At 34.8% G+C, this 21856-nt stretch overlaps 1 protein-coding gene across 7 annotated transcripts in view; it reads left to right on the forward strand.

The window, feature by feature from the left end:
- The window catches only part of ZNF292 (zinc finger protein 292), a 98519-nt gene that overhangs the window by 59533 nt on the left and 17130 nt on the right, over positions 1–21856 (forward strand). For 5 of the 7 annotated variants that reach the window (XM_084959611.1, XM_084959595.1, XM_021089734.2 and 2 more), the window contains 3 exons: positions 10555–10757; positions 17609–17745; positions 20347–20488. In XM_084959611.1, coding sequence (XP_084815737.1) covers positions 10555–10757; positions 17609–17745; positions 20347–20488 — 482 coding nt within the window. Of the gene's footprint in view, positions 1–10554; positions 10758–13575; positions 13642–16313; positions 17131–17608; positions 17746–20346; positions 20489–21856 lie in introns of those variants that run through there. The other 2 variants (XM_084959622.1, XM_013992668.3) reach the window with 2 other exon arrangements.

Raw genomic sequence — 21856 nt, forward strand, 5'->3', positions numbered from 1 at the left:
GTTTTAGTACTTCCTTGCTTTCTGGCACTATAGGATGCCCCAGGCTTATTGTGCATATTTCCTGCTCTAATCCTAGAATCAGCTACTTCTCCAAGGAATCCCTGATTGCTTTTATTGGAGAATAGCATTAGAAACCAAGACCTGGTAGTTGAGTGTGTTCACTGCTACTGGGGTGTTGTTGCTTCTGGGATCTCTCAGCAGACAAAGCAAGAAAATGCATATGACTAATCTGTGTATGTACACATATCTGTTAATGTTTCTATATGTAACCAGCTCTATCTATATTAAACTAAATATGAGCGTTTATACTGATGTCTTCAATTCTAATCTATATTACATGGATCATTTTAGCTTTCTCTTTTTGCTTATCTGTAACTTCTCACTTCATTGGAATGTCATAAAATTGGAATATACAGTATGTGGTCTTCAGATTTGCTGCTTCTACCATTGACCATCCATATACTTAATCAGTCCTAGTATACGTGTATAGTAGTTTCAGAATTGATAACCTGTACCCCTATGGAAAACAACTTTATTGAAGTACAGGTCCTTTTTCCATTCTTACCGATTCCACCCAAAGTTAGTTAGGTGAGCATCCTATTCTCCCACCTCTTTCAGTGAAGTTCTTTTGTCACATTTGTAAGACAGATGCTTTTGTCATATTCTGCATTCTATCCTGGGGTTCCCAGCCTCATTCATATATATGTGTGTGTGTGTATAAATATATATGATATTTACATACCTTAAGTTTTCTTCTTTGTGTTGTAAATTTCTATAGGTTTTGACATATATCCATCATTACAGTGTATAGAATAGTTTTACTGCCCTCAGAAAATTAACTGTGCTTCATCTGTTCAGTCCTCTTCTGAACACCTGACAACTATTGACGCGTTTACCATGCCTATGATATTGCCTTTTGGAGATTGTCATATAATTATAGACTTTTGAAGTTCCTGTCGTGGCTCAGTGGTAACAAACCTGACTAGTATCCATGAGGTTGCAGGTTTGATCCCTGACGTCGCTCAGTGGGTTAATAAGTATCCGGTGTTGCTGTGAGCATGGTGTAGGTTGCAGACCCAGCTCATATCCTGCATTGTTGTGGCTGTGGTGTAGGCCAGCAGCTGCAGCTCTGATCCGACCCCTAGCCTGGGAACTTGCATATGCCACATGTGTGACCCTAAAAAAAATTTATGTATGTTAATATATGTATTTAGGCTTTTCAGTCTTGCTTTTTTCACTTAGCAACATTCATGTAATGTTCATCTATGTATTTGAGTAGCTTAATAGCTCATTCCTTGATATTGCCAAATAGTATTCCATGTATGAATGTACCATAGTTTATCCATTCACCCATTAAGGGGCATTGTATTTACTACCAGTTTATAGCATTTATGAATAAAACTGTGATATCATTTGCATACAAGTTTTTCTGTGGATCTAAGTTTTCACATCATTTAGCTAAATACCTAGGGGTAAGATTGCTAAGACATATGGTAACATTATGTTGCTTTGTAAGAAACTGCAAAGCTGTACCATTCTGCATGTTGTGCTAGATTCTCACCAATAATTGATAGTGTCTGTTTGGAGGATTTCAGTCATTTTCTAATAGGTGTGTAGTGATATCACATTGTTGTTTTAATTTGTGTTCTGTACTGGCAAATGATATTAAACATCTTTTCACATGTGTATTTGCCATCTATATATCTCTTTAGATTAGGCAGCTGTTTTATATTTTTTGCCTACTTTTTAATCAGGTTATTTTCTTATTGTTGAGCCTCTGTTCTGTGGTATATTTTGCTACAAGTCCTTTAGGAGTTAGGAGTTTCGCAAATATGGTCTTTTACTCTGTTGGCTTGTCCTTTTCCTTTTAATGCCTTCCAGAGAGCCTAAGTTTTAAATTTTAATAAAGCCCAATATATCATTTTTTTCTTCCTGGATTGTGCTTTTGGTGTTTTATCTACAAATATTACCAAACCCAAGGTCATACAGATTTTTCTCCTCTTTCATCTAGAAGTTTTATAGTTTTGCATTTTACATTTGGGTCTGTGATCCATTTTGAGATAATTTTTGGAAAGTATAATCTTAACTTATGTTTGATGAATATGTCTTGGCTCTTAACAATCACACTTTTACCCCTGAACACTCAAATCTATGTTTTTACTATAATTAATTTTGAGACTTTTAGGAATATATCTATTCCTCTAGTCTACAGTTTGCAAAATGTACTTTCAGCCCCATTTTGAAAATTGTATTTTCCATTCTATTTCCATTTTCTCCATTGTTTGTTCTGCCCTTTTCAATGTAAAGCCTCTTATCAGAACACCATAAAAATAAAGAAATTCTGGCTCAGTGGAAACGAATCTGACTAGCATCCATGAGTACGCAGGTTTGATCCCTGGCCTTGCCCCGTGGGTTAATGATCCAGTATTGCCATGAGTCGTGGTGTAGGTTGCAAACATGGCTTGAATCCCAAGTTGCTATGGCTGTAGTATAGGCCGGCAGCTACAGCTCTTATTGGACTCCTAGCCTGGGAACCTCCATATGTCACAGGTGTAGCCCTAAAAAGACAAAAACAAAAACAAACAAACAAAAAAACAGAATAAATTCTCCTTTTCTCTGTCATCGTAAGTAATACATAATCAGTCAAACCCAAGGAACAGGCCTTTCTCAGGAAGTTTCCCACCTCCACCATTTTAATTGTTCCCAACTTTTTTGGTGAACTAGTGGTCATCTTGAGTTTTAACTTTAATAACAGTCTGCAAGGATGTGTAGTGCCTGCATCCTTGGTCCTGAGACCGCTTTTTCTTCTTTGTTCTATGTCATTATTGTAAATTTAAACTCTGAAAGAGCTCCTATTAACAGTCACTTAATTCCTCCAGTCCTTTCCCTTCTATTTTGGAATAATTTGCAGTTGTATAAATTGTGTTTTTTTCAGCTTGCCAGTTCTCTCTTAAATCCTAAGCCCTATGGTTCTCTCTCTCTCTCTTTTTTTCTGAACTCCTTGGTTTTCAAAGGAAATTTCTAGAGCTTTGGTTTTTCCACAGGACTTATAAATCATTCAGAGCTGTGCGAGAAAATAAGTCTTTATTTCAGTAATAAACTTGGTATTTTAAAGTGAAAATGGAAAAATGTACTCCCTGGTTTACCAGATATTAACATATCTAAGATGTAATAATATTTTAAGGGAAGAGGAGATGGGAGGTGAGAGCAAACATTAACAAATACTTTCTAGATAAATAGGGTGAAACCAGATCTGATTACATGCAGCTGAATTTAGTTTTGGATAGTAAATCTCCAGTTCTCTTACTTTATACTTTTGCTGTATCTTATATGTGTTTTTATATCTTTACCTGTCTACGTAGAGAATACCAAAAGGGGGAGGTTCTGAGATCTAGACTTAAATCTATTGGCGGCTGTTTTTTGATCATTTTTGTTTTGGGGTTTTTTGTTTGTTGGTTTGTTGGTGTTAGGATGTTTCTTATAGAAAGTCACTAAAAATAACACCTTATAGACCATAAATTAAGTACTCTTAGAAATATAGATTTCCTAAATTGTTTATTTTGTTGTCCTTTTGGTTTTTAAAAAAATTTTTTGCCTTGTCTCTCTTTTGCTTTTACCTGACCTTGTCTTTTTAAGTAAGTGGAATATTTTAGATTTTATTTTAAAAAATCACTGCTAATTTAGATTGACTCTTACTTATGTGGAAACCATTAGATTGTTGAGAATCAGTGACTCTGAATAGAATTATCTGATAGAACTTAACTGCAGTAAGCTTGTAAAAGTGTTCTCTCTCCTCAGGCTGATGCTTTTATTTTGCATTTTGTTAGCCTTAATAATATTCTGTTATTACATAACTAAATATAATGACCACTAAGGTTTTATTTTTACTGAAAGTGATTTTAAAACCCACATTAATTGGCTTTATAGACATCCTAAAATACTCATTATTTCTCTTCTAATGAGTGTATTTCATAATAATGTTTCATAGGTAAATATGTCAGAATTTAATTAAATGTAATGGCAATAATTAAATCTTATTTCACACAAAAATTTTAGGGTTGCGTACTTACTAGGTTTGCCTATAAAATGGAATTTTTTATTTTTAAAATTTTTATGTTTTTACAATATTTTGGCTATGCCTACAGCATATAGAAGTTCCCAGGCCAGGGATTAAACCTGCACCATAGCAATAACAATGCTGAATCCTTAACCACTAGGCCACCAGGGAACTCCATGTTTTTTTAATTTTTAAAAATTGTGTTTTATATCATAATTAACAAATTAGTTATGATCATAAATTTTCAGACCTAGTGAGAAAATTTAATGAGACTTAACCAAGTCTTTCTTTAAGAAATTCTGAAATCAACAAGTGAAAATTTTTTCTTTTAAGTGTATCATGTAGTCCCCCTAGGTGGGATGAAGATAAAGATACTCCCTGATAATTTGGACACTGAAACATAGTTACTTTTAGAGTAATGGCCCTTAAGTCGCAAGGAGAGTTTTAGACACACCAATGCTGGAGGTCTACCTCAGACCAATTAGCTTGGAGTCTCTGGGTATGAGCCCCAGACATTAGTACTGTTTAGAAGTCAGGATAATTGTACAGCCAGAGTTGAACTACTGATGAAGAGCTTAAAGTGTTAAATTTTTATTAAATTTCTGAATTTGGATTTTTTTTTTTTTTTTTTTTTTTGCCTTTTCTAGGGCCGCTCCAGAGGCATATGGATGTTCCCAGGCTAGGAGTCTAATTGGAGCTGTAGCCACCGGCCTACGCCAGAGCCACAGCAACTCGGGATCCAGGCTGCGTCTGTGACCCACACCACAGCTCACGGCAATGCCAGATCCTTAACCCACTGAGTAAGGCCAGGAAACAAACCCGCAACCTCATGGTTCCTAGTCGGATTCGTTAACCACTGTGCCACAACAGGAACTCCAGAATTAATTTTTTTTAATGTGTTGTTTAAATTGTGGTAAGAAACCACACAGCATGATATATATCATTTAATCGTTGTTAAGTGTACTGTTCAGTGGTGTTAAGTGTATTCATATTGTTTTGAAACAGATCTCCAAAACTTTTTCATCTTGCAAAATTAAAACCCTGTTTTAAACAATTTCCCCTTTTCCCTATCCTTCACTCCCAAGCCCCAGTTAGCCAGCATTTTTCTTTTTGTTTCTATGACTTCGATTACTTTATTTACCTCATATAAATGGAATCATACATATTTACCTTTTTGTGACTGGCTTGTTTCACTTGGCATAATGTTCTTAAGATTCAACCATGTTGTGGCATGTGACAGGATTTCCTTCTTTTTTAAAGATGAATAATACTGCAGTGTATGTATATACCACATTTGTTTATCTATTCATCTACTCATGGACATTTGGATTGCTTCTGCCTCTTGGCCCTTGTGAGTAGTGCTGCTGTGAGAGTGCAGATATCTCCTTGAAACCTTCCTTTTACTTCTTTTGTGTATATACCCAGAGGTGGACCATAGGTTTTTTTTTGAGGAACTTCCAGACTGTTTTCCGCAGAGGTTGTGTCATTTTATAGTCTCCTATCAACAGTATACAAAGTTTCCAATTTCTCCACATCCTCACCAACACTTACTTCCTGTTGTTTTTTTTGTTTCTGTTTTTGTTTTTTAATATAATAGCCATTCTAATGGAGAGGTGATATCTCCTTGTGGTTTTGGTTTGTATTTCTCTGATGACTAGTGATTTTACATATCTTTTAATGTGCTTGGCCATTTGTATATCATCTTTGGAGATGTCTGTTCAAGTTCTTTGCCAGTTTTCAGTTGGATTATTTGATTTTTTTGTCGTTGTTGAATTGTAGGAGTTCTTTATATATTCTGGACATTAACCCATTATCAGATATATGATTTGCAAATATTTTCACCCATTCTGTAGGTTGCCTTTTCACTCTGTTGATTCTGTCCTTTGAAGAATGAAGTTAAATTTGATGTAGACTTATTGTTTGTTTTTGTTGGCTGTACCTTGTTGTAGCCAATAAATCATTGTCAAGTCCAGTATCTTGAAGCTTTTCCCAATTGTTTTTCTTCTAGGAGTTTTATAGTTTTGGCTCTTACATTCAAGTCTTTAGTTCATTTCAAGTTTCTGGCTTTGTTTGTTTTGTGTGTGTGTGTTTTGGCTGCAGTATATAGCAGCTTGATAGGGGATTTCAGTTCCCAGAGCAGGGATCAAACCAGGGCCATGGTGGTGAAAGCACTGAATCCTGACCACTAGACCACCAGGGAACTCTCAAGTTTATTTTTTATGCAGTCCAGCTTCATTCTTTTTTTTTTTTTTGACTTTATTTTATTTATGTATTTATTTATTTGCTTTTTAGAGCCACACCCACAGTATATGGAGAGTCCCAGGCTAGGGGTCTAATCATAGCTACAGCTGCTGGCCTACGCCACAGCCACAGCCACACCAGATCCAAGCCGTGTTTGCAACCTACACCACAGCTTGTGGCAATGCAGGATCCTTAACCCCAGCTTCATTCTTTTGCTTGTGTATATCCAGTTTTCCCAGCACCATTTGTTGAAAAGACTATACTTTTCCTGTTGAGTAGTCTTGGCACCCTTATTGCAAGTAGTAAGGGTTTATTTCTGGACTTTTTCTGTTCTGTTACATCACCTATATGCCTGTCTGTATGCCAGTTTTGATTGTTTTGGTTATTGTAGCTTTGTAGTATGTTTGAAATAAGGAAGTGAGAGACCTCCTATCTTTGTTCTTTTTCAAAATTGCTTTGGCTATTTGAGGTCCCCTAAGATTCCTTATAAATTTTAGGATAAATTTTTCTGTACCTACAAAATAGCCATTGCAGTTCTATTGAGATAACATTGAATCTATATATTGCTTTGGGTAGTTGGACATCTTAATAATATTAAGTCTCCCAATTCATGAACATGGGGATCATTCCATTTACTTGTGTTGTCTTTAATTTCTTTCAGCAAATGTTTTGTAGGTTTCACTATATAAGACTTTCGCACTCTCAGGTTTATTCCTAGTACTTTATTCTTTTTGTTGCTATTATAAATGGAATTGTTTTCTGAATTTCCTTCTCAGATTGTTAATTGTTAGTGTATAGAAATGCAATTAATTTTTGCTTTTTGTATCCTGCAACTTTGCTTATTAATTTATTAGTTCTAATAGTTTTTTTATTTTGTGCTTTTTTTTTTTAATGGCATCTCTAGGGTTTTCTACCTATAAGATTATGCCAAATATAATCAGATGATTTTATTTCTTCCTTTCCAGTTTTGGTGCCTTTTATTTCTTGCCCAAATGCTGAATTAATTTTAAGAGAAAATATAAATTGTAATTTTTAAAAAGGAATAGTTGATTCCGATTCATATAGGCCATGATGAGAATTTTGGAATTCACCCTTTGAAGGCAAAGGGAGACCTTTTGGGAATTTTCACTAAGAGAAGATAATTGTGTGCTTTAGGAAGAAAAAAAAAAGCACCCTGGTCATAGTAATAGTGGCTACAGAAGACTAGCAGAGTGCAACAAAGTGTTCTGATAGATTAACAAATTGGGCTGAGAGGAGGAGGTGAATATTAGGCGTAGAGGTAGAGGAAAAGAATGGGATTGAGTACTTAAGGATTAGAAGTGATAGAATTATATGGTGGATTGTAGATTAGGATGAGAAGGAGGCAGGAGGAAACAATTTTATGCTGAGATAACACATACTGTGGTATAGAGATTTTTGTATGCAGAGTTTGAGATGCTTGTGAAACAGCTAGCCAGAGATTCTGTGAAGGGAATTATGTGCCAGTCTGAGTGTGGAAATGTACACACAGTAAGCAGGTTGACTCCACTCTGGGGGCAAGTCAGGACCTACTCTTAAGTTTTGGTGCATGGTACATGCTCAGTTAATATTTGTGTAAAAGTGTATCGCAAATGTTCAACTTATATATTGTAATAACTAGGTTAATTACCTTATTTTTCTTTTTTCTATTATGTAAGTAGCATTTTATGGGAAAGAGGTCATTATTTCCTAATTGAACTGGCCAAATATCATTCATTTACATTGCTGTTTTATGTCATCCAAGCTCTCTTTCTAGGCTTGAATGTAGTAAAACCTGCCCCCCCCCACTGAAGTACATAAATACAGAGAAAATAGATTAACAGACTTCCTAAGTAAAATTCAAGTAATTTTTACTTTTCTGGGATGGCAGTGGGTAAAGCAGGGTCGGGAGTGAAATTTGATGTGACTCAGGGGTAAAGATCACAAAACTTTTTTCTTAAGTTTATAGTCTTTGATGTGATATCATAACTCTGTAAGGAGAATATGCCCAGTATTGGAGAGAAATAAAAAGATACAGAAGAATGGGGTGAGGGAAGCAGTAAAAATGGAGAAAAGGGGGCGGGACAGGAGTGAATTGAGTTTCCAGTATGTTTAGAATTGAGTGTAGACTAATCTACTTTTGATCCATTTGAACCACGAACTTCAGAATACCTAATTATGTACCTTTAAAAGCCGATGGTGCTTCACAGCTTTTTATTGCTATAAGGTGCTATCCTACTAAGAAGTAGACACATCAGTTAAATGATAATATTTTTTTCTCGTCACACCACTGTGTTAAGGTGGAAATTGCAAGACTGAATTTTTCTGGTCCTGATTCTGTCATTAATTGGCTTTATGACCCTAGGAAGTCACTTGCCTTCTGTGAGCCTCAGTTTACTCATCTGCCAAATGATGGAGCTGGACAAAATGATCTATAAAATTCTTTCTGCTCTGTCCTGTATTTCTTTGAAATCAATTTTGCCCTAAGTGTGGCAGTGGTTTCCCATTGTTTAAAAACACACACGTTTATTTTTAAAATGTATAGTATTAACATATATTCTATACTTGAGTTAGTACAGAAAGTATTTTGTATAATTTTGTTATTCTAACTTACATGCTGCTCTTTGAGATTTTAGGGAGTATTTGAAATTCTCCTGTTAAGACTGTCATGAGTTTTGTTAAAAATTGCCACCTTTAAATAATTTCTTTGCCATGATCTTCAGAGTTTATTCATTATGAGTTTTCGTGGGAGTATTTGAAATAATTCCCAGAATTTGTATTGCTAGAGTTTCCTGGAAATTCAAGCTTTTTTTAAAAAAAAGCCTATGACTTATTTATAGCCAGAATAACTTTTATTTAATGTTTTCATTAAAGATCTTTACAGATTTTGCTTTGGCCATTGAATTAAACTATGAAAAGATACTTGTAATATAATTAATTGTCCTAATTTAATGTGATATTAAAAAAAAGAAAAGTAATATCCTATATATGTCAGATGTATCATCAGAGGCACCAGATATAGTGTTGTTTATCTGTGTTCAGTCTTTTTACTTTTTTGTTTTCTTATAATGTGTAAATAATAAAGTAGCAGGTACAAAGGTCTAGACTTCAAGAAAAGGATGAAATTTGGGATCCTTTATTAAATTGCTTATATGCTCATGGTTTTAATGGAGCCATGATCATACTATTTTATGGAAGATTATTTTCATGGTGGAGTAGTTAGATCTGAAAAATAAAGGTACTGGTGGGTGGCAAAGAATATTTAAAGAAGCAAACAATATCTCTTATTTTCCATCTTCTAACTCACAAATTACTAGACATGTCTTCCAATCTGTCACAAGTAGAGAAATTGTGTTTTATTTATAGGACATTTAAAAATTTATTACTGAAAGCCTTCCAAAGGTTTTAGGCTAGCCATGATCAAGTAAATTTTTAACTTGATTTTTATCCTGGTAAAGAAAACGTAGGGAAAAGTTTAAATTTGCATATGTTAAAATTTAAATTCTCCTTCATACACACACACACACACACACTCACATTAAATTCTTATTCGTAGTTGATCAAGCAAGCACTAGGAAATTCAAAGATTTGAAAATGATAAATTTGTTAATGCATTAGTGGGTCTTCAGCAAGTGTTGAGGTTTTTTGATTGATATTTAATAAAAACAAACCCACAGAACTTTCAGCAGACTATCCTACCCCTTTATTTTTCTGTAGATATTTAAATTTGTTCTAAAACACCTGTTAAGGTAAGATAGACTTCACCTTTGTACAGTGAAAACTATATCAACAGTATTGAACACAATATTTGTTGAATTTCGTGTTTTAGAATATCCAGACATCCTTTTGTGGTTGCCCATATAAGTGCATAATGTCCTAGCCCTGAAAATTTCTAGAGATGCTGTCTCCTGATATTCAAGAATAATTGCTGTGGAAAAAGAATTTACTATATAATTTTAAGAACATTGACTCAGAATTTAATGCAAAATTATTTTTATCAAGAATTTAATTTCTCTCATTCTGAATGGTACTTCAGGGGCAAAAATATTTGATGTACCCTTTAAAAGTTAGTGGCATAGTCTCCTTTTTCTTATAAGGTCAATTATTTTGTAATGCCTGAGAGTAATAGCAAATTGCAACAACAACAACAAAAAGACTTTTAGTTTCTGTGCTTTTTAAAAAATATTCCTTGTAACTATTTGTATTGCAAATAAACTGTTACCAAATGTTAATAATCTATTATGTCTTGTTTTTTAAAGTGAATGAATTTTTAGCTTTTGAGGGTCCCATCTTGTTGGATATGAGAATTAAACATCTAATCAAAACAAATCAGTTAATTCAAGCAACTGCTCTAGCAAAGCTGTGTTCTGACCATCCAGAGATTGGTACAAAAGGTAGTTTTAAGCAAACTTACCTTGTCTGTCTTTGTACATCATCACCAAATGAAAAGTTAATCGAAGAGGTGAGTATGTTTTCTTTTGTTAGTAATTATTTTTTAAAGTAAAAATGTAATTTTTAATTAGATTAGAATGTCTTTGTCGTTTTTTTCTCTTAGATAATGAGGGGCCACTGTTCATCTTAAATTTTTGGCATGCTCTTAAGTGAGTCTAAGTGGCTTTCAAGATTATATGTAAACCAATTTCATCTGGCTTTTATTTTAAATAAGTTGGTTCTTTTAAGTGCTTTGGTTAAATTATGGGAAAGATGGTAGTAGCTTAATTTAGTTACTGTGTTTATGTTTGTTAGTATTTGGGCCTTAATTTCAGTTTTACCTGACTTCAAGATACTTGCAGATTTTTTTAACTGGCTAATTTAAGTAACTTAAATTTTATGACTTCTCCCTAGGAATGCTTTCTCCCTCTCTCTCTGCATATGTGTCTGTGTATATATGTATTTCTCTGCATATGTATGTGTGTGTATATATATTTGTATCTCTGTATATCTATATATGAATTATTTGTATATTTATTGTAAAACTTTATTTCCTTTGTAAGACAGATAATTCTGTTTTTTTACTTAAAGTTTGGCATAAAGCATAGTATTCATATATTTGTGTATTTAATGTATAGAATTCTGAAAGTAGAATAATAGTCCAAATGGGAATTTTTCATTTTGGAGGACTCATAATTCCAAAATGAAGTTTGAGGCAGAGTAGGAGAATTTAAAGTTGTTAATCAAGAAATAGGAAGTATGGCGTTCTGGTTGTGGTTCAGCAAAAACTAATCCGACTGGCAGGTGTAGCCGGCAGCTGTAGCTCCAATTCAACCCCTAGCCTGGAAACTTCCATATGCTGCAGGTGCTGCCCTAAAAGCCAAAAAAAAAAAAAAAGAAGAAGAAAGAGAAGAAATAGAAAATATGCATATAAGGAATTTACATGAAGAAAACTAATACATTGGACAGTGTTGTGCGAGTATTTAATGTATACGTCTTAAATCTCTAATGCAAGTATCCTTCGACTCCAGAGCAATGGAGAATGTAGAACAAAGGGATTATGGGACATTTTAGGATGTGCAGAGGGGAAAACTGAGATATGAGACAGAGAGGACAATTAACAGAGCATGCATGATCCCCTGAGTAGCCAGAGATTGTAATCACAGTCCAGAAGAAGGATAGCCACAGTCAGAAAGCTGAATGCCCATGTGAGGTTGTAGGTTGTAACAATTACAGCAATGATGATTGTGTGAATTTTCTTAAGAATAGAAAATGGAAAGGAAGCCGATAGCCTTGGAACAAGATTAGCAATAAGCCTGTTGTGTATGTTGAGAAAAATTAGTATACTGGGAAGAGTAATGTCAGGCAATTTCTAGGCCAAATAGAGTAGTGCCGAGGGTTCTAGCTTAGGAGCTAGCATTAGATTGGACATGAGCTATTTTTTCTTTAATATTTCTCTCATCTCAGCTAAGGGGCTTTTTAATCACTGTATAACAGGAACAAAATAGAAAATTGAAGTTTCTCATTAGTTGAGAATAACTTTGTAGACCAGTTGACAGATGTATAGTTTCTTGAGATAAAGCCTTGGAATTAGGTGTGACTTTTTTTATTCTTTAAATTATTGTGCTGCTGCATCTTATTTTTTCAGCTCCACTAAAATTTTCATTATCACTTCAGTCCCAGCCCTTAAGTCAGTCTGTCCATCCATGCGTCCTTCCTTCAGATTTTTATTAAATAAGTGATATAGGGAGTTCCCATTGTGGCACAGTGGTTAACGAATCTGACTAGGAACCATGAGGTTGCAGGTTCGATCCCTGGCCTTGCTCAGTGGGTTAGGGATCTGGTGTTGCCGTGAGCTGTGGTGTAGGTCGCAGACTCGGCTTGGATCCCGAGTTGCTGTGGCTCTGGTGTAGGCCTATGGCTACAGCTTCGATTAGACCCCTAGCCTGGGAACCTCCATATGCCTCGGGTGCAGCCCTAGAAAAGGCAAAAAGACAAAATAAATAAATAAGTGACATAGGCTGTCTCAACACTGAGGGGGTTAAAAGTGAGTAAGGCATAGGTCCTGTCCTAAAGAAGCAGGTCTTGTAGTAGGAAACTAAACATAGGAAGGTTCTGTTAGCTTTTGAAAGTCCTATTTGAAGTTGAAGACTATGATTTTTTAATCTCCAGGAAAAAAAATCTATTTCTAACTATCTTGAATAATCAAAAGATCTTGCAATACCAAACCTAATTTCCCTTTTGACTTAATTATCCAGTTAAGTAGCAACAGCCCAATCTGGTCTGGGAGATCCTCAGGAAAATTCTGAGGACCTTGGATATCTCTGATGCTCTGATGTCATATGAAATGATTTTTTTTTTCTTCTCATAACAAGCAGATAGTCACAGTTCACTAAAGTCTCTGTTCCCCACCCTAGAAACAAAACTAGATCACATAGTACAGAATAGGATGGAATATGTGTAAGTCTACACATTCCTTGTTTAAAAATCCCTTTTTTGCTTAGAGATTGTCTGATTACTCTTTTATGTTTCTAGTCCAGAAATGGAGAAACTTGTTCTTCATTGTTCCAAGTGGAATACGTTCTTCTTCCCCAAGGGAAGGTAGTCACTTTGGAACAACTATCCAGACATTGCCCCCTTTCAGAAGAGGTTTGCTCTCTCCTTCACATGATCTGCTTCAAATATTTACTTTACCTCTCTGGTTCTTGTAAGCATTTGAGGTTTCTACCCATTCCTTAGAGTAGATGAGAATAGATACTGGAGAGAGTCAACCATGGCTTGAATCTTAGTCCTCTTGAGGAAATACTTGTCCATGTGAGCCAGTAGACAAGGAATTGACTATTTTCCAGGACCTTTCAATGTGGTAGAAGTAGCAGCTAGCCCTGGCAGATGGCAGAGGAATGAGGCTGAGAGAGGTGAGTGTTTATTTGACTTCTCTGGAAGGAATGGAATTTGGCCTGAATTCTTGGTATAGGTATAATAGTGAAGTTAGCTGTGTTTATTTTATATCCAGTATTTCTGTTGGTTTTGTCATTAAAATAAACAGAAGTTAAAGTAAAATCCATTTTGTCTCTCTCTAACCATTATTTCCCATGTATTACTCCCCCAAGTAATTGTTAGGAATGAAATTTTATATTTCTGATATTGCATATATACATATATATATATATGAACACATATAGACACTTAAAACATACATACACAAGCATTCTCTTGTGGCACAGTGGTTAAGGATCACACATTGTCACCACAACGGCTCTGGTGGCTGCTGCAGCGTGGATTCAGTCCCTAGCCTGGGAATTTCCACATGCCCCAGCCATAAAAAAAAACCCACAGAAAACTGGAGTTCCCATTGTGGCTCAGTGGTTAGCAAACCCAACTAGTATCCATGAGGACACGGGTTGGATCCCCGGCCTTGCTCAGTGGGTTAAGGATCTGGTGTTGCCATGAGCTGTGGTGTAGGCTTGGATCCCTCATTGCTGTGGCTGTGGCATAGGCTGGCGGCTGCAGATCTGATTGGACCCCTAGCCTGGGAACCTCGGTGTGTGTGGGTGCGGCCCTAAAAAGACAAAAAACCATAGAAAACCAAAACAAAAAACATGCATACACATACACTGGCTGCTAATCGCTTTTTTACCTCTTAGTATGGACATCTTTCTTTATTATTTCTTAATAGATAATTTCTTTCTTTCCCATGGCTGCATAATTCCATAGCATAGATTTGTATCTTTAGCCAAACTAGGAGACTTTTAAATTGTTGCCTTAAAGTGATGAGGTGGCCCAGTTGGTTAAGGCTTTGGACTGCTAAATTGTTGCCTTGTACATACATCCTTTCAGGGGTGTTTTTTGGGGGGTGAGGAGTTGGGGGAATATGGGTGGGGTAAATTTCTTTAAATGGAATTGCTGAATCAGAGTCTACACATTTTAAATTAATAATAGGGCCATACCACCATCCAAAAGTAAAAAAAAAAAAAAAAAAAAAAAGGGTTTTGCCAGTTTATATTCCCATAAACAGTGTATGAAATTTTTTTCCTAACACCAGAGATTATTCGTCTTTTAAATCTAGCCTGAGATTTTGCTAATTATTTTAGTATGACAGGTCCTTTTCTAGATTGAAAGCAATTTTATTTTGATAAGCAAAAGACTACCCCTGAAATGTGATTGCAGTCAGTACATTTTAAAAGTATACTTGTTAAATGTATGTAAAATATTGATGAAGTGTTCCATGTTTTTGAATACCTGATATAAAGAGCCATATTAAAACATAAAAGTCATTATTCACATTTTGAATTTTTTTTTCTGCTTTAAAAAGGGATTTAGCATAGTGTGTCTTCAACAAACAGATTATTCTTGTTGGCTTTAAATATTTTACTCATACTTCTAATTTTTCTGGTATTAAATTTTTGCTCATTTTTAAAAGTAATACAGGAAGTTCCCGTCATGGCGCAGTGGTTAACGAATCTGACTAGGAACCATGAGGATGCGGGTTCGATCCCTGGCCTTGCTCAGTGGGTTAAGGATCCGGCATTGCCATGTGCTGTGGTGTCGGTTGCAGATGCTGCTCGGATCCTGCGTTGCTGTGGCTCTGGTGTAGGCCGGCGGCTACAGCTCCGATTAGACCCCTAGCCTGGGAACCTCCATATGCCGCAGGCGCCACCCTCAAAAGACCAAAAAAAAAAGTAATACAGAATAGGTCCCTATATATAGTAGTATATTGGTAATACCTATTTATAATGCCTTGAATTATAAAAATAATTCTTGCTCATTGATGGCTGTATTTGACTTCTATTTCAGCCATTTATTAGTTTAAATATGGTTTCATTTTCTCTTTGGTGTCCTATTTTCTTTTTGAGTAGGCCATCTAGTGGCAAATCAGGGAAATGAAGGCTATCAAGTACACAGTAAAAATTGTTTCCTATAAGTATACTTATAAATGTGATGTTTTCTGTATTATTGAATATAGCAGATGTTTCCATTGGTATGCTATATATATGTGGATAAATAGAGACTACCTTACATAGATACAAATATGTATTTTAAATTATTAAGTGTAAGCTAATGTAGGTAAAATCATTGGGAAAATAAATTTCTTTCCTTATATATATTGTACAAATTTTACATCATTTGTGCATTGAACAAGAATGACCTAGGTTTTAGAAAAATAACAAAAAGATTTGATTAAAAATCAGACTTTCAAGATATAAGAATTTGTTAAACCTGAACACGCAAAACTCAGTAGTTAGCAATTAAAGACCCTCAACATGCTTGTGCATGTAGAATTCTAGAAAAATCATAGACTTTGAAGCTAGACCTAGGTTGAAATCTTGACTCTACTGATTAAGCCGTGTAACTTTGAGCAAGTAAGCTCTCCAAGCCTTATCTGTAAAAAGAAGTTGTGTCTACCAGGCAGGCTATTGTACTGATTAGCAATGCCACTTCTGAAGAAGCTGGCACAAATAAATGAGTAGTAGCTGCCATCTATTGTTATTATGGATATCTTATATGTAAAGTGTTGATACCTACCTAGTAGAAGAGTTATGATTAAAGAATAATTATATTTGTAAAATGTCTGACAGTGCATTGAACTTATTGCAGCTATTTGAAAATATATAAATATATATCATTCAGCCCCCCCCCCTTTTGGTTTGCTTATATAGGGGCACTAAGAGACAAAGGAATAGTGGAAAGAGCACTGTATCCAGGAGTTCCAGGACTTAGGTTTCAGTTTTAACTCTGACACTACCTTCATATTTACTTTAAAAAATCATTGTTGTTAAACACATAGACTCAGAGTTGGATCTTCTCTTGCCTTAGTGTTTTCTAGCTCAATTTAATGTGTAAAATAGAACCACTGAATCTATCTCCATGTAATCTTTATCCTCATTATCAAAGATCAGCCTCAAGAGTACCCTCATCCCCATGCAGATACTCGTTTAATCCTACACACATTATATTTTACACACACACACTTTTCCTGTACTCAAAAATTGAGGAGACAGAAGATCAACACAGAGGGGTATAGTTACCTCTGTGGTACATGGGTATTGATGGTCTGTGTTGATATTCAGTTCTTTTTGCCATCTATTAGTTATACCATGTAGGAATTAACCTTTTTTGTTCTGTGGAACACCAGTGATTTGTGATTATATGCCGTTTGTCATGTCCTTACCTCACAGCAAATACTGGTAGAGATCGTAGCTAAATTCTGTTTGTTTTATGTAGTAAATCACTGTAATGTAGTAAATTTTAATTTAAAAAAGTAAGCAATAGATGTAAGTGCATAATTAAATGAAGCAAGTTGCCTTCATCTAGGTTATACTTATGCATGCATGACTGTTGACAAGCTTTGAGATGGAATGAATTTATATGAAAAGAAAAATAATGGAGATTTATAGAAAACTGAGGTGAGCTTCATTTTAAAGTGGTATAGCCACATATAATGTTTCATATTATTCTTTTTTCCTCAGATAAATAGAAACTTTGTTTTTTAGGCTATATTCAGTAGATATAGATATTTCTGTATTTTTGCTGGTTCTAATCCTTTTTAAATTACTGGGTAATGGGGAAAAATACAAACAGCAGCTTTTCTTTTTCAGTATCTTAGACCTGATTTTAATAGGTAGAGGTTGCTTATAATTACCATTAGTTATTTACATATAAATGAATGCTTGTTTAGGTCTTTGAAGGTGGTTGGTTCTCTAACTTGAAGAAAGATTATTTCTTTGAACTGCAGCCAAGTAATGACAATTATGAATTGATAGTATATGAGTTAGGTTTTACTGATGAAAATGATTTATAAATATCTAATAAAAATTGTGAAGTATTTGCTATATATTCTAACAAAACCATTTTATGTCATATTTCTGTATCCTTTCTCTGTAGATTTCAGAAGTAGATTGCAAAGATGCCCTAGAAATGATCTGTAACTTAGAATCTGAGGGTGATGAAAAAAGTGCTCTTGTCTTATGTACTGCATTTTTATCACGTCAGCTTCAACAAGGAGATATGTACTGTGCTTGGTGAGTTGATTTTCTTTTGTAAAGAAAAGTTTGTTAAATAAGATTACAGGATAACTTGTGCAGATAGCTTAAGAACATGTTTTTAAAAATCTTTTTCGTCTTACCAAGAAAAAAGCTTATTTTCAGATATAATATGCTGTACAAACTGATTATCAAGTAGTTCATACTACAACTTCAGCAACTTTTAATATTAGGGACCACATAACTCCTTAGTATACCAGTAATGACCAGGAAAATTTTATGTGTTGGAAGATGAAAGAAGGGCTGTTTTCTCTAATGCCACAGTATAATTTTTGTCAAATATGTAAGCAACAAAGATACTTAAGATTTTATATTTTTCCTCTGCATATTGCACTTTTTACTGTGTAACTAGCTGCTGGTCATTTATGTATAGAAATATAGTTCATTTACCATCAATGAGATCATTCTACTTCACTGACTTCTTTAATACACATTTATTTATATGATACATTTCATAGTGGGCAAACCTGTTATATATAATCCTTTGGGAAGATATAGCTAACAGGTACCGACTTAGTTAACTCAATGAACTTAAGATCAGCTGTCTTAAATTAGTGTTAGCTAAAACTGACAATTTATCTGGTCAATTGACAGCATTATTCTTTAGTGTTTTATTGGTATTATGGAAAAACAAGAAAATTCAGTTTACAACATTGTGATATTTAAGAATATTTACCAAGTGACACAGAGCATACAAATGAATATAGAACAAGCAAACTAAGTAAATGGTTGTATAACCAAAAAGACTAAAGTTCATAATGAAAACGATTTTCTGAATAGTTGAGCTCTGTTATGAAGGAAAACTTCTATATATGCAATACAGATAGGATTGATATAAATTGACATAATTATAGAAAGGTTATAAGGGGAGAATAAATAACATGGATTTATTGAGGACAAGTAGACTTTCTGTGTAATAAATACTAGCTATAACTAAGATGTGTTACTGTATTGATTTTAAAAAGGCATAAAAGTCTAGGTTTTATATGAAAAGCAAAAGCAGTCTATTGTAAGACCTTAGGGAAAAATAGAAGTTTATGTTTAAGAAACACTGTTTAAGACAAGCAGTTGAGAAAAGATTGGGGCCTGAACAGTGAAGGGGAGTTAGGAGTAGGAAATGGCAGTATAGGGAGCGGAGTTGAAGTAGGAAAATCAGCTAGAAAGCCAGTAAACAGTCCAGCCGGAAGGTCATGAAGGTTTCCTGTGTATGTGGGGTGGAATGAAAGAAAGGTTGAATATAACAGCTTTGAGGAGAGTAAAAAACAAAGGCTGATTGGGTCAGTGATAATGATGAATTAAATTAGAAAGATGGTGAACTGCAAAGAATGTTATCTTTTTCATATATTAAGTTTCAGGTTTCAGAAGAGATCAAAATGGGAAAGTCATAAAAAACTAGAAAGGTGAAAGTGATGAAAACTGGAGAAAGATTTTGAAGTCCTCAATAGGTTATAGTCCAGCAAAAGAACGAGTTATTCAAGTAAATGGTGGAAAGGGCAGAGTTTCTAGGAGTGGAAACTGAGGAATAGGAAAGGCCTGTATGGTGGGAAATATTTGGGGGGAAAGTTGAAGCAAGGAAGATTTTTGTTAAAGTTAACTGTGGAGGTCAGAGAAATAGACAGTAGGTAAAAGGGAGGCAAATTCATCAGTTCAGTAGGGTTATTTTCTATGGAAAACATAGTATTATTGCATTTGAAATGAATTTCAAAGCTTATTTTTCAAAGTTCCTTTTATTTTTTTCACTGCTGTGGCAGTTTAGTTGTTTTCTTCTGGGTTCTCTGTCATCCTTGACTCTTATCTAATAATAAATTTTAAATTTAAGTTAGAAGATAAAAATTAAATGCTTTTTAAAAAATCATTATGCTATTGATGCATTTTATATATACACACACATTTTGTATTTTTTGGCCACCCACATGGCATGCGGAAATTGCTGGGCCAGGGATGGAACCCAAGCCCCCACAGCAGTGACAACAAGCCATAGCAGTGATAGTGCTGAATCTTCAAGCACTAGGCTACCAGGGAACTACCATTTTGTACTTGCTTAATTACTTTAAAATTCACATGTGGCTCAAAGTTACCATTTGTATAACTTGTTTAAATGTTAGGTACTTTTTAGAAAAAGGTAGTACTTCTCCATCTGAGATTGAAAATTCTTTTTTTTTTTTTTTTTTGTCTTTTTGCCTTTTCTAGGGCTGCTCCTGTGGCATATGGAGGTTCCCAGGCTAAGGGTCTAATCAAAACTGTAGCTTCCAGGCTACACCACAGCCACAGCAACGCCAGGTCATTAACCCACTGAGCAAGGCCAGGGATTGAACCCGCACCCTCATGGTTCCTAGTTGGAGTCATTAACCACTGAGTCATACGGAAACTCCTGAAAATTCTTAATAAAATGTTGTCGTATTTTGATTTTATTTCATAAGTCTTTAGAAAATGGAAGATTTTTTTTTTTTTCTTTTAAGCCTAATTTCACATATAGAATTGGAATCCAAAACCAGTGTTAATTTCAAATGTAATAATTAGACTGAAATAGTCCATGATTTTACATTATGGCTCCAACTTACTTTTGTACTTATTTTTTAGGGAACTCACTCTTTTTTGGAGTAAGTTACAGCAAAGAGTAGAACCGTCTATACAAGTGTACCTAGAAAGATGTCGTCAGCTTTCTTTGTTAACCAAGACGGTATATCACATTTTCTTCCTGATTAAAGTTATTAATTCAGAGGTAAGAATGATCAAGGTATCTTAATTTCAAATATATAAATTATCTTTAATAAAAGACTATTTTTTGGCACCTCTTCCAGTGATTTTTGTTTATTTCATTTATTACTTTGAACATTGATTTTCTTACTAGTCCTTGAAGATCCTCGATTACAAGAAACTTAGAAATTCAAATAAGAGCCAAGGGCTTGCTTTTAGCCTGAAGAAAAGTAATATACCTATTACTTATATTTTATCTGTCTATAATTTTTACTTCTAGGTGTATTATATTATTTTGATAATTGGGCTCTATAGAAATTTAGAAAGTATAAAAAGAAATAGAGATAGCTTCTTTTGCCAGTAGTCTGGCAGATTACATTATCTAAAAATCCTTCTTCTATGTAACACCCAGAAATACTTGACAAAATAAAGCAAACATTGTTTTAATGTATAGCAGCTGAAATTGCAAGAATATTGGGGAAATTCCTAGGCTCAAAAAGAAGAGGAAACCAATAACTGGAGCAGAAACCTTGAGCTAGTACTGAGGTTCTCCTAACCTGGGGGGGATTGGGGTATGTTACTACTTGTAGTAACTAAGGGATTTGAGTTCTTATATCTACTCTGGGAATATCAGATAAGATCTTGTCAAGTTGGAGAGTTAGAACTGAGTTCTGTGTCCCCCTCCTTCCCTCTACCAACTTGTGAAGTACTGTAGTTTCACTGAGAAGTAGACTAGAAAAATATTACTCTGTAACATAGGTAAAATCAAACAAAAATTTAATAACCTGTATACATGGGAGAAAACTCACCAAAATGGCTGAGTTTAAATGTCATCTTTACTAAATGGCTCACTTTAAATAACATCTTCCATTAAAGACAAAAAAAGGCTATTGGGGATAGTGGTTTGGGACTTCAAAGAGGGGAAAGCAATTCACATGGAGATAGGAAAGCAAATGTTTGTTGGACCATGCAGACACAGTGAGATACAGTAGACTCTGACCTCCAGACACTGCAGTGTTTCCCCCACCAACCTAGCCCATATTCTTGGCGTATATATCTGGTAATAGCTCTATTATAGGAGCAGGCCCTTAATTTAAATTCTTTCAGGCAGGGGGGATTTGTCGGGGGGGGGGAACTTAAGAAAAACTTCCTTAGTCTTCTGTTTCTTAAAAATAATCAGCCTAATATAATCCTCATGTCAGGAGACACATTTTGTGGCAGCAAATTTTGCTTCCCTACGTAAGTAATATTTAAGACGGTAAGGGTGTCCTGGGCTGGTAATGCCTAGGGTTCTTGGCAGAAGCAAATGCAGAACTGCTTTGGAGGGACATACCTTCAATACAGGATTCTCAGTAAAAACCTTCTTAACATGAGTTCACCATCAAAATTTACA

The sequence above is a fragment of the Sus scrofa genome, chromosome 1 (assembly GCF_054392235.1).
Source record: "Sus scrofa isolate SSC_HxYL_T2T_F1_AM1 chromosome 1, Sscrofa_HxYL_maternal_Yorkshire_Landrace_v2.0, whole genome shotgun sequence".
Lineage (NCBI taxonomy): Eukaryota > Metazoa > Chordata > Mammalia > Artiodactyla > Suidae > Sus > Sus scrofa.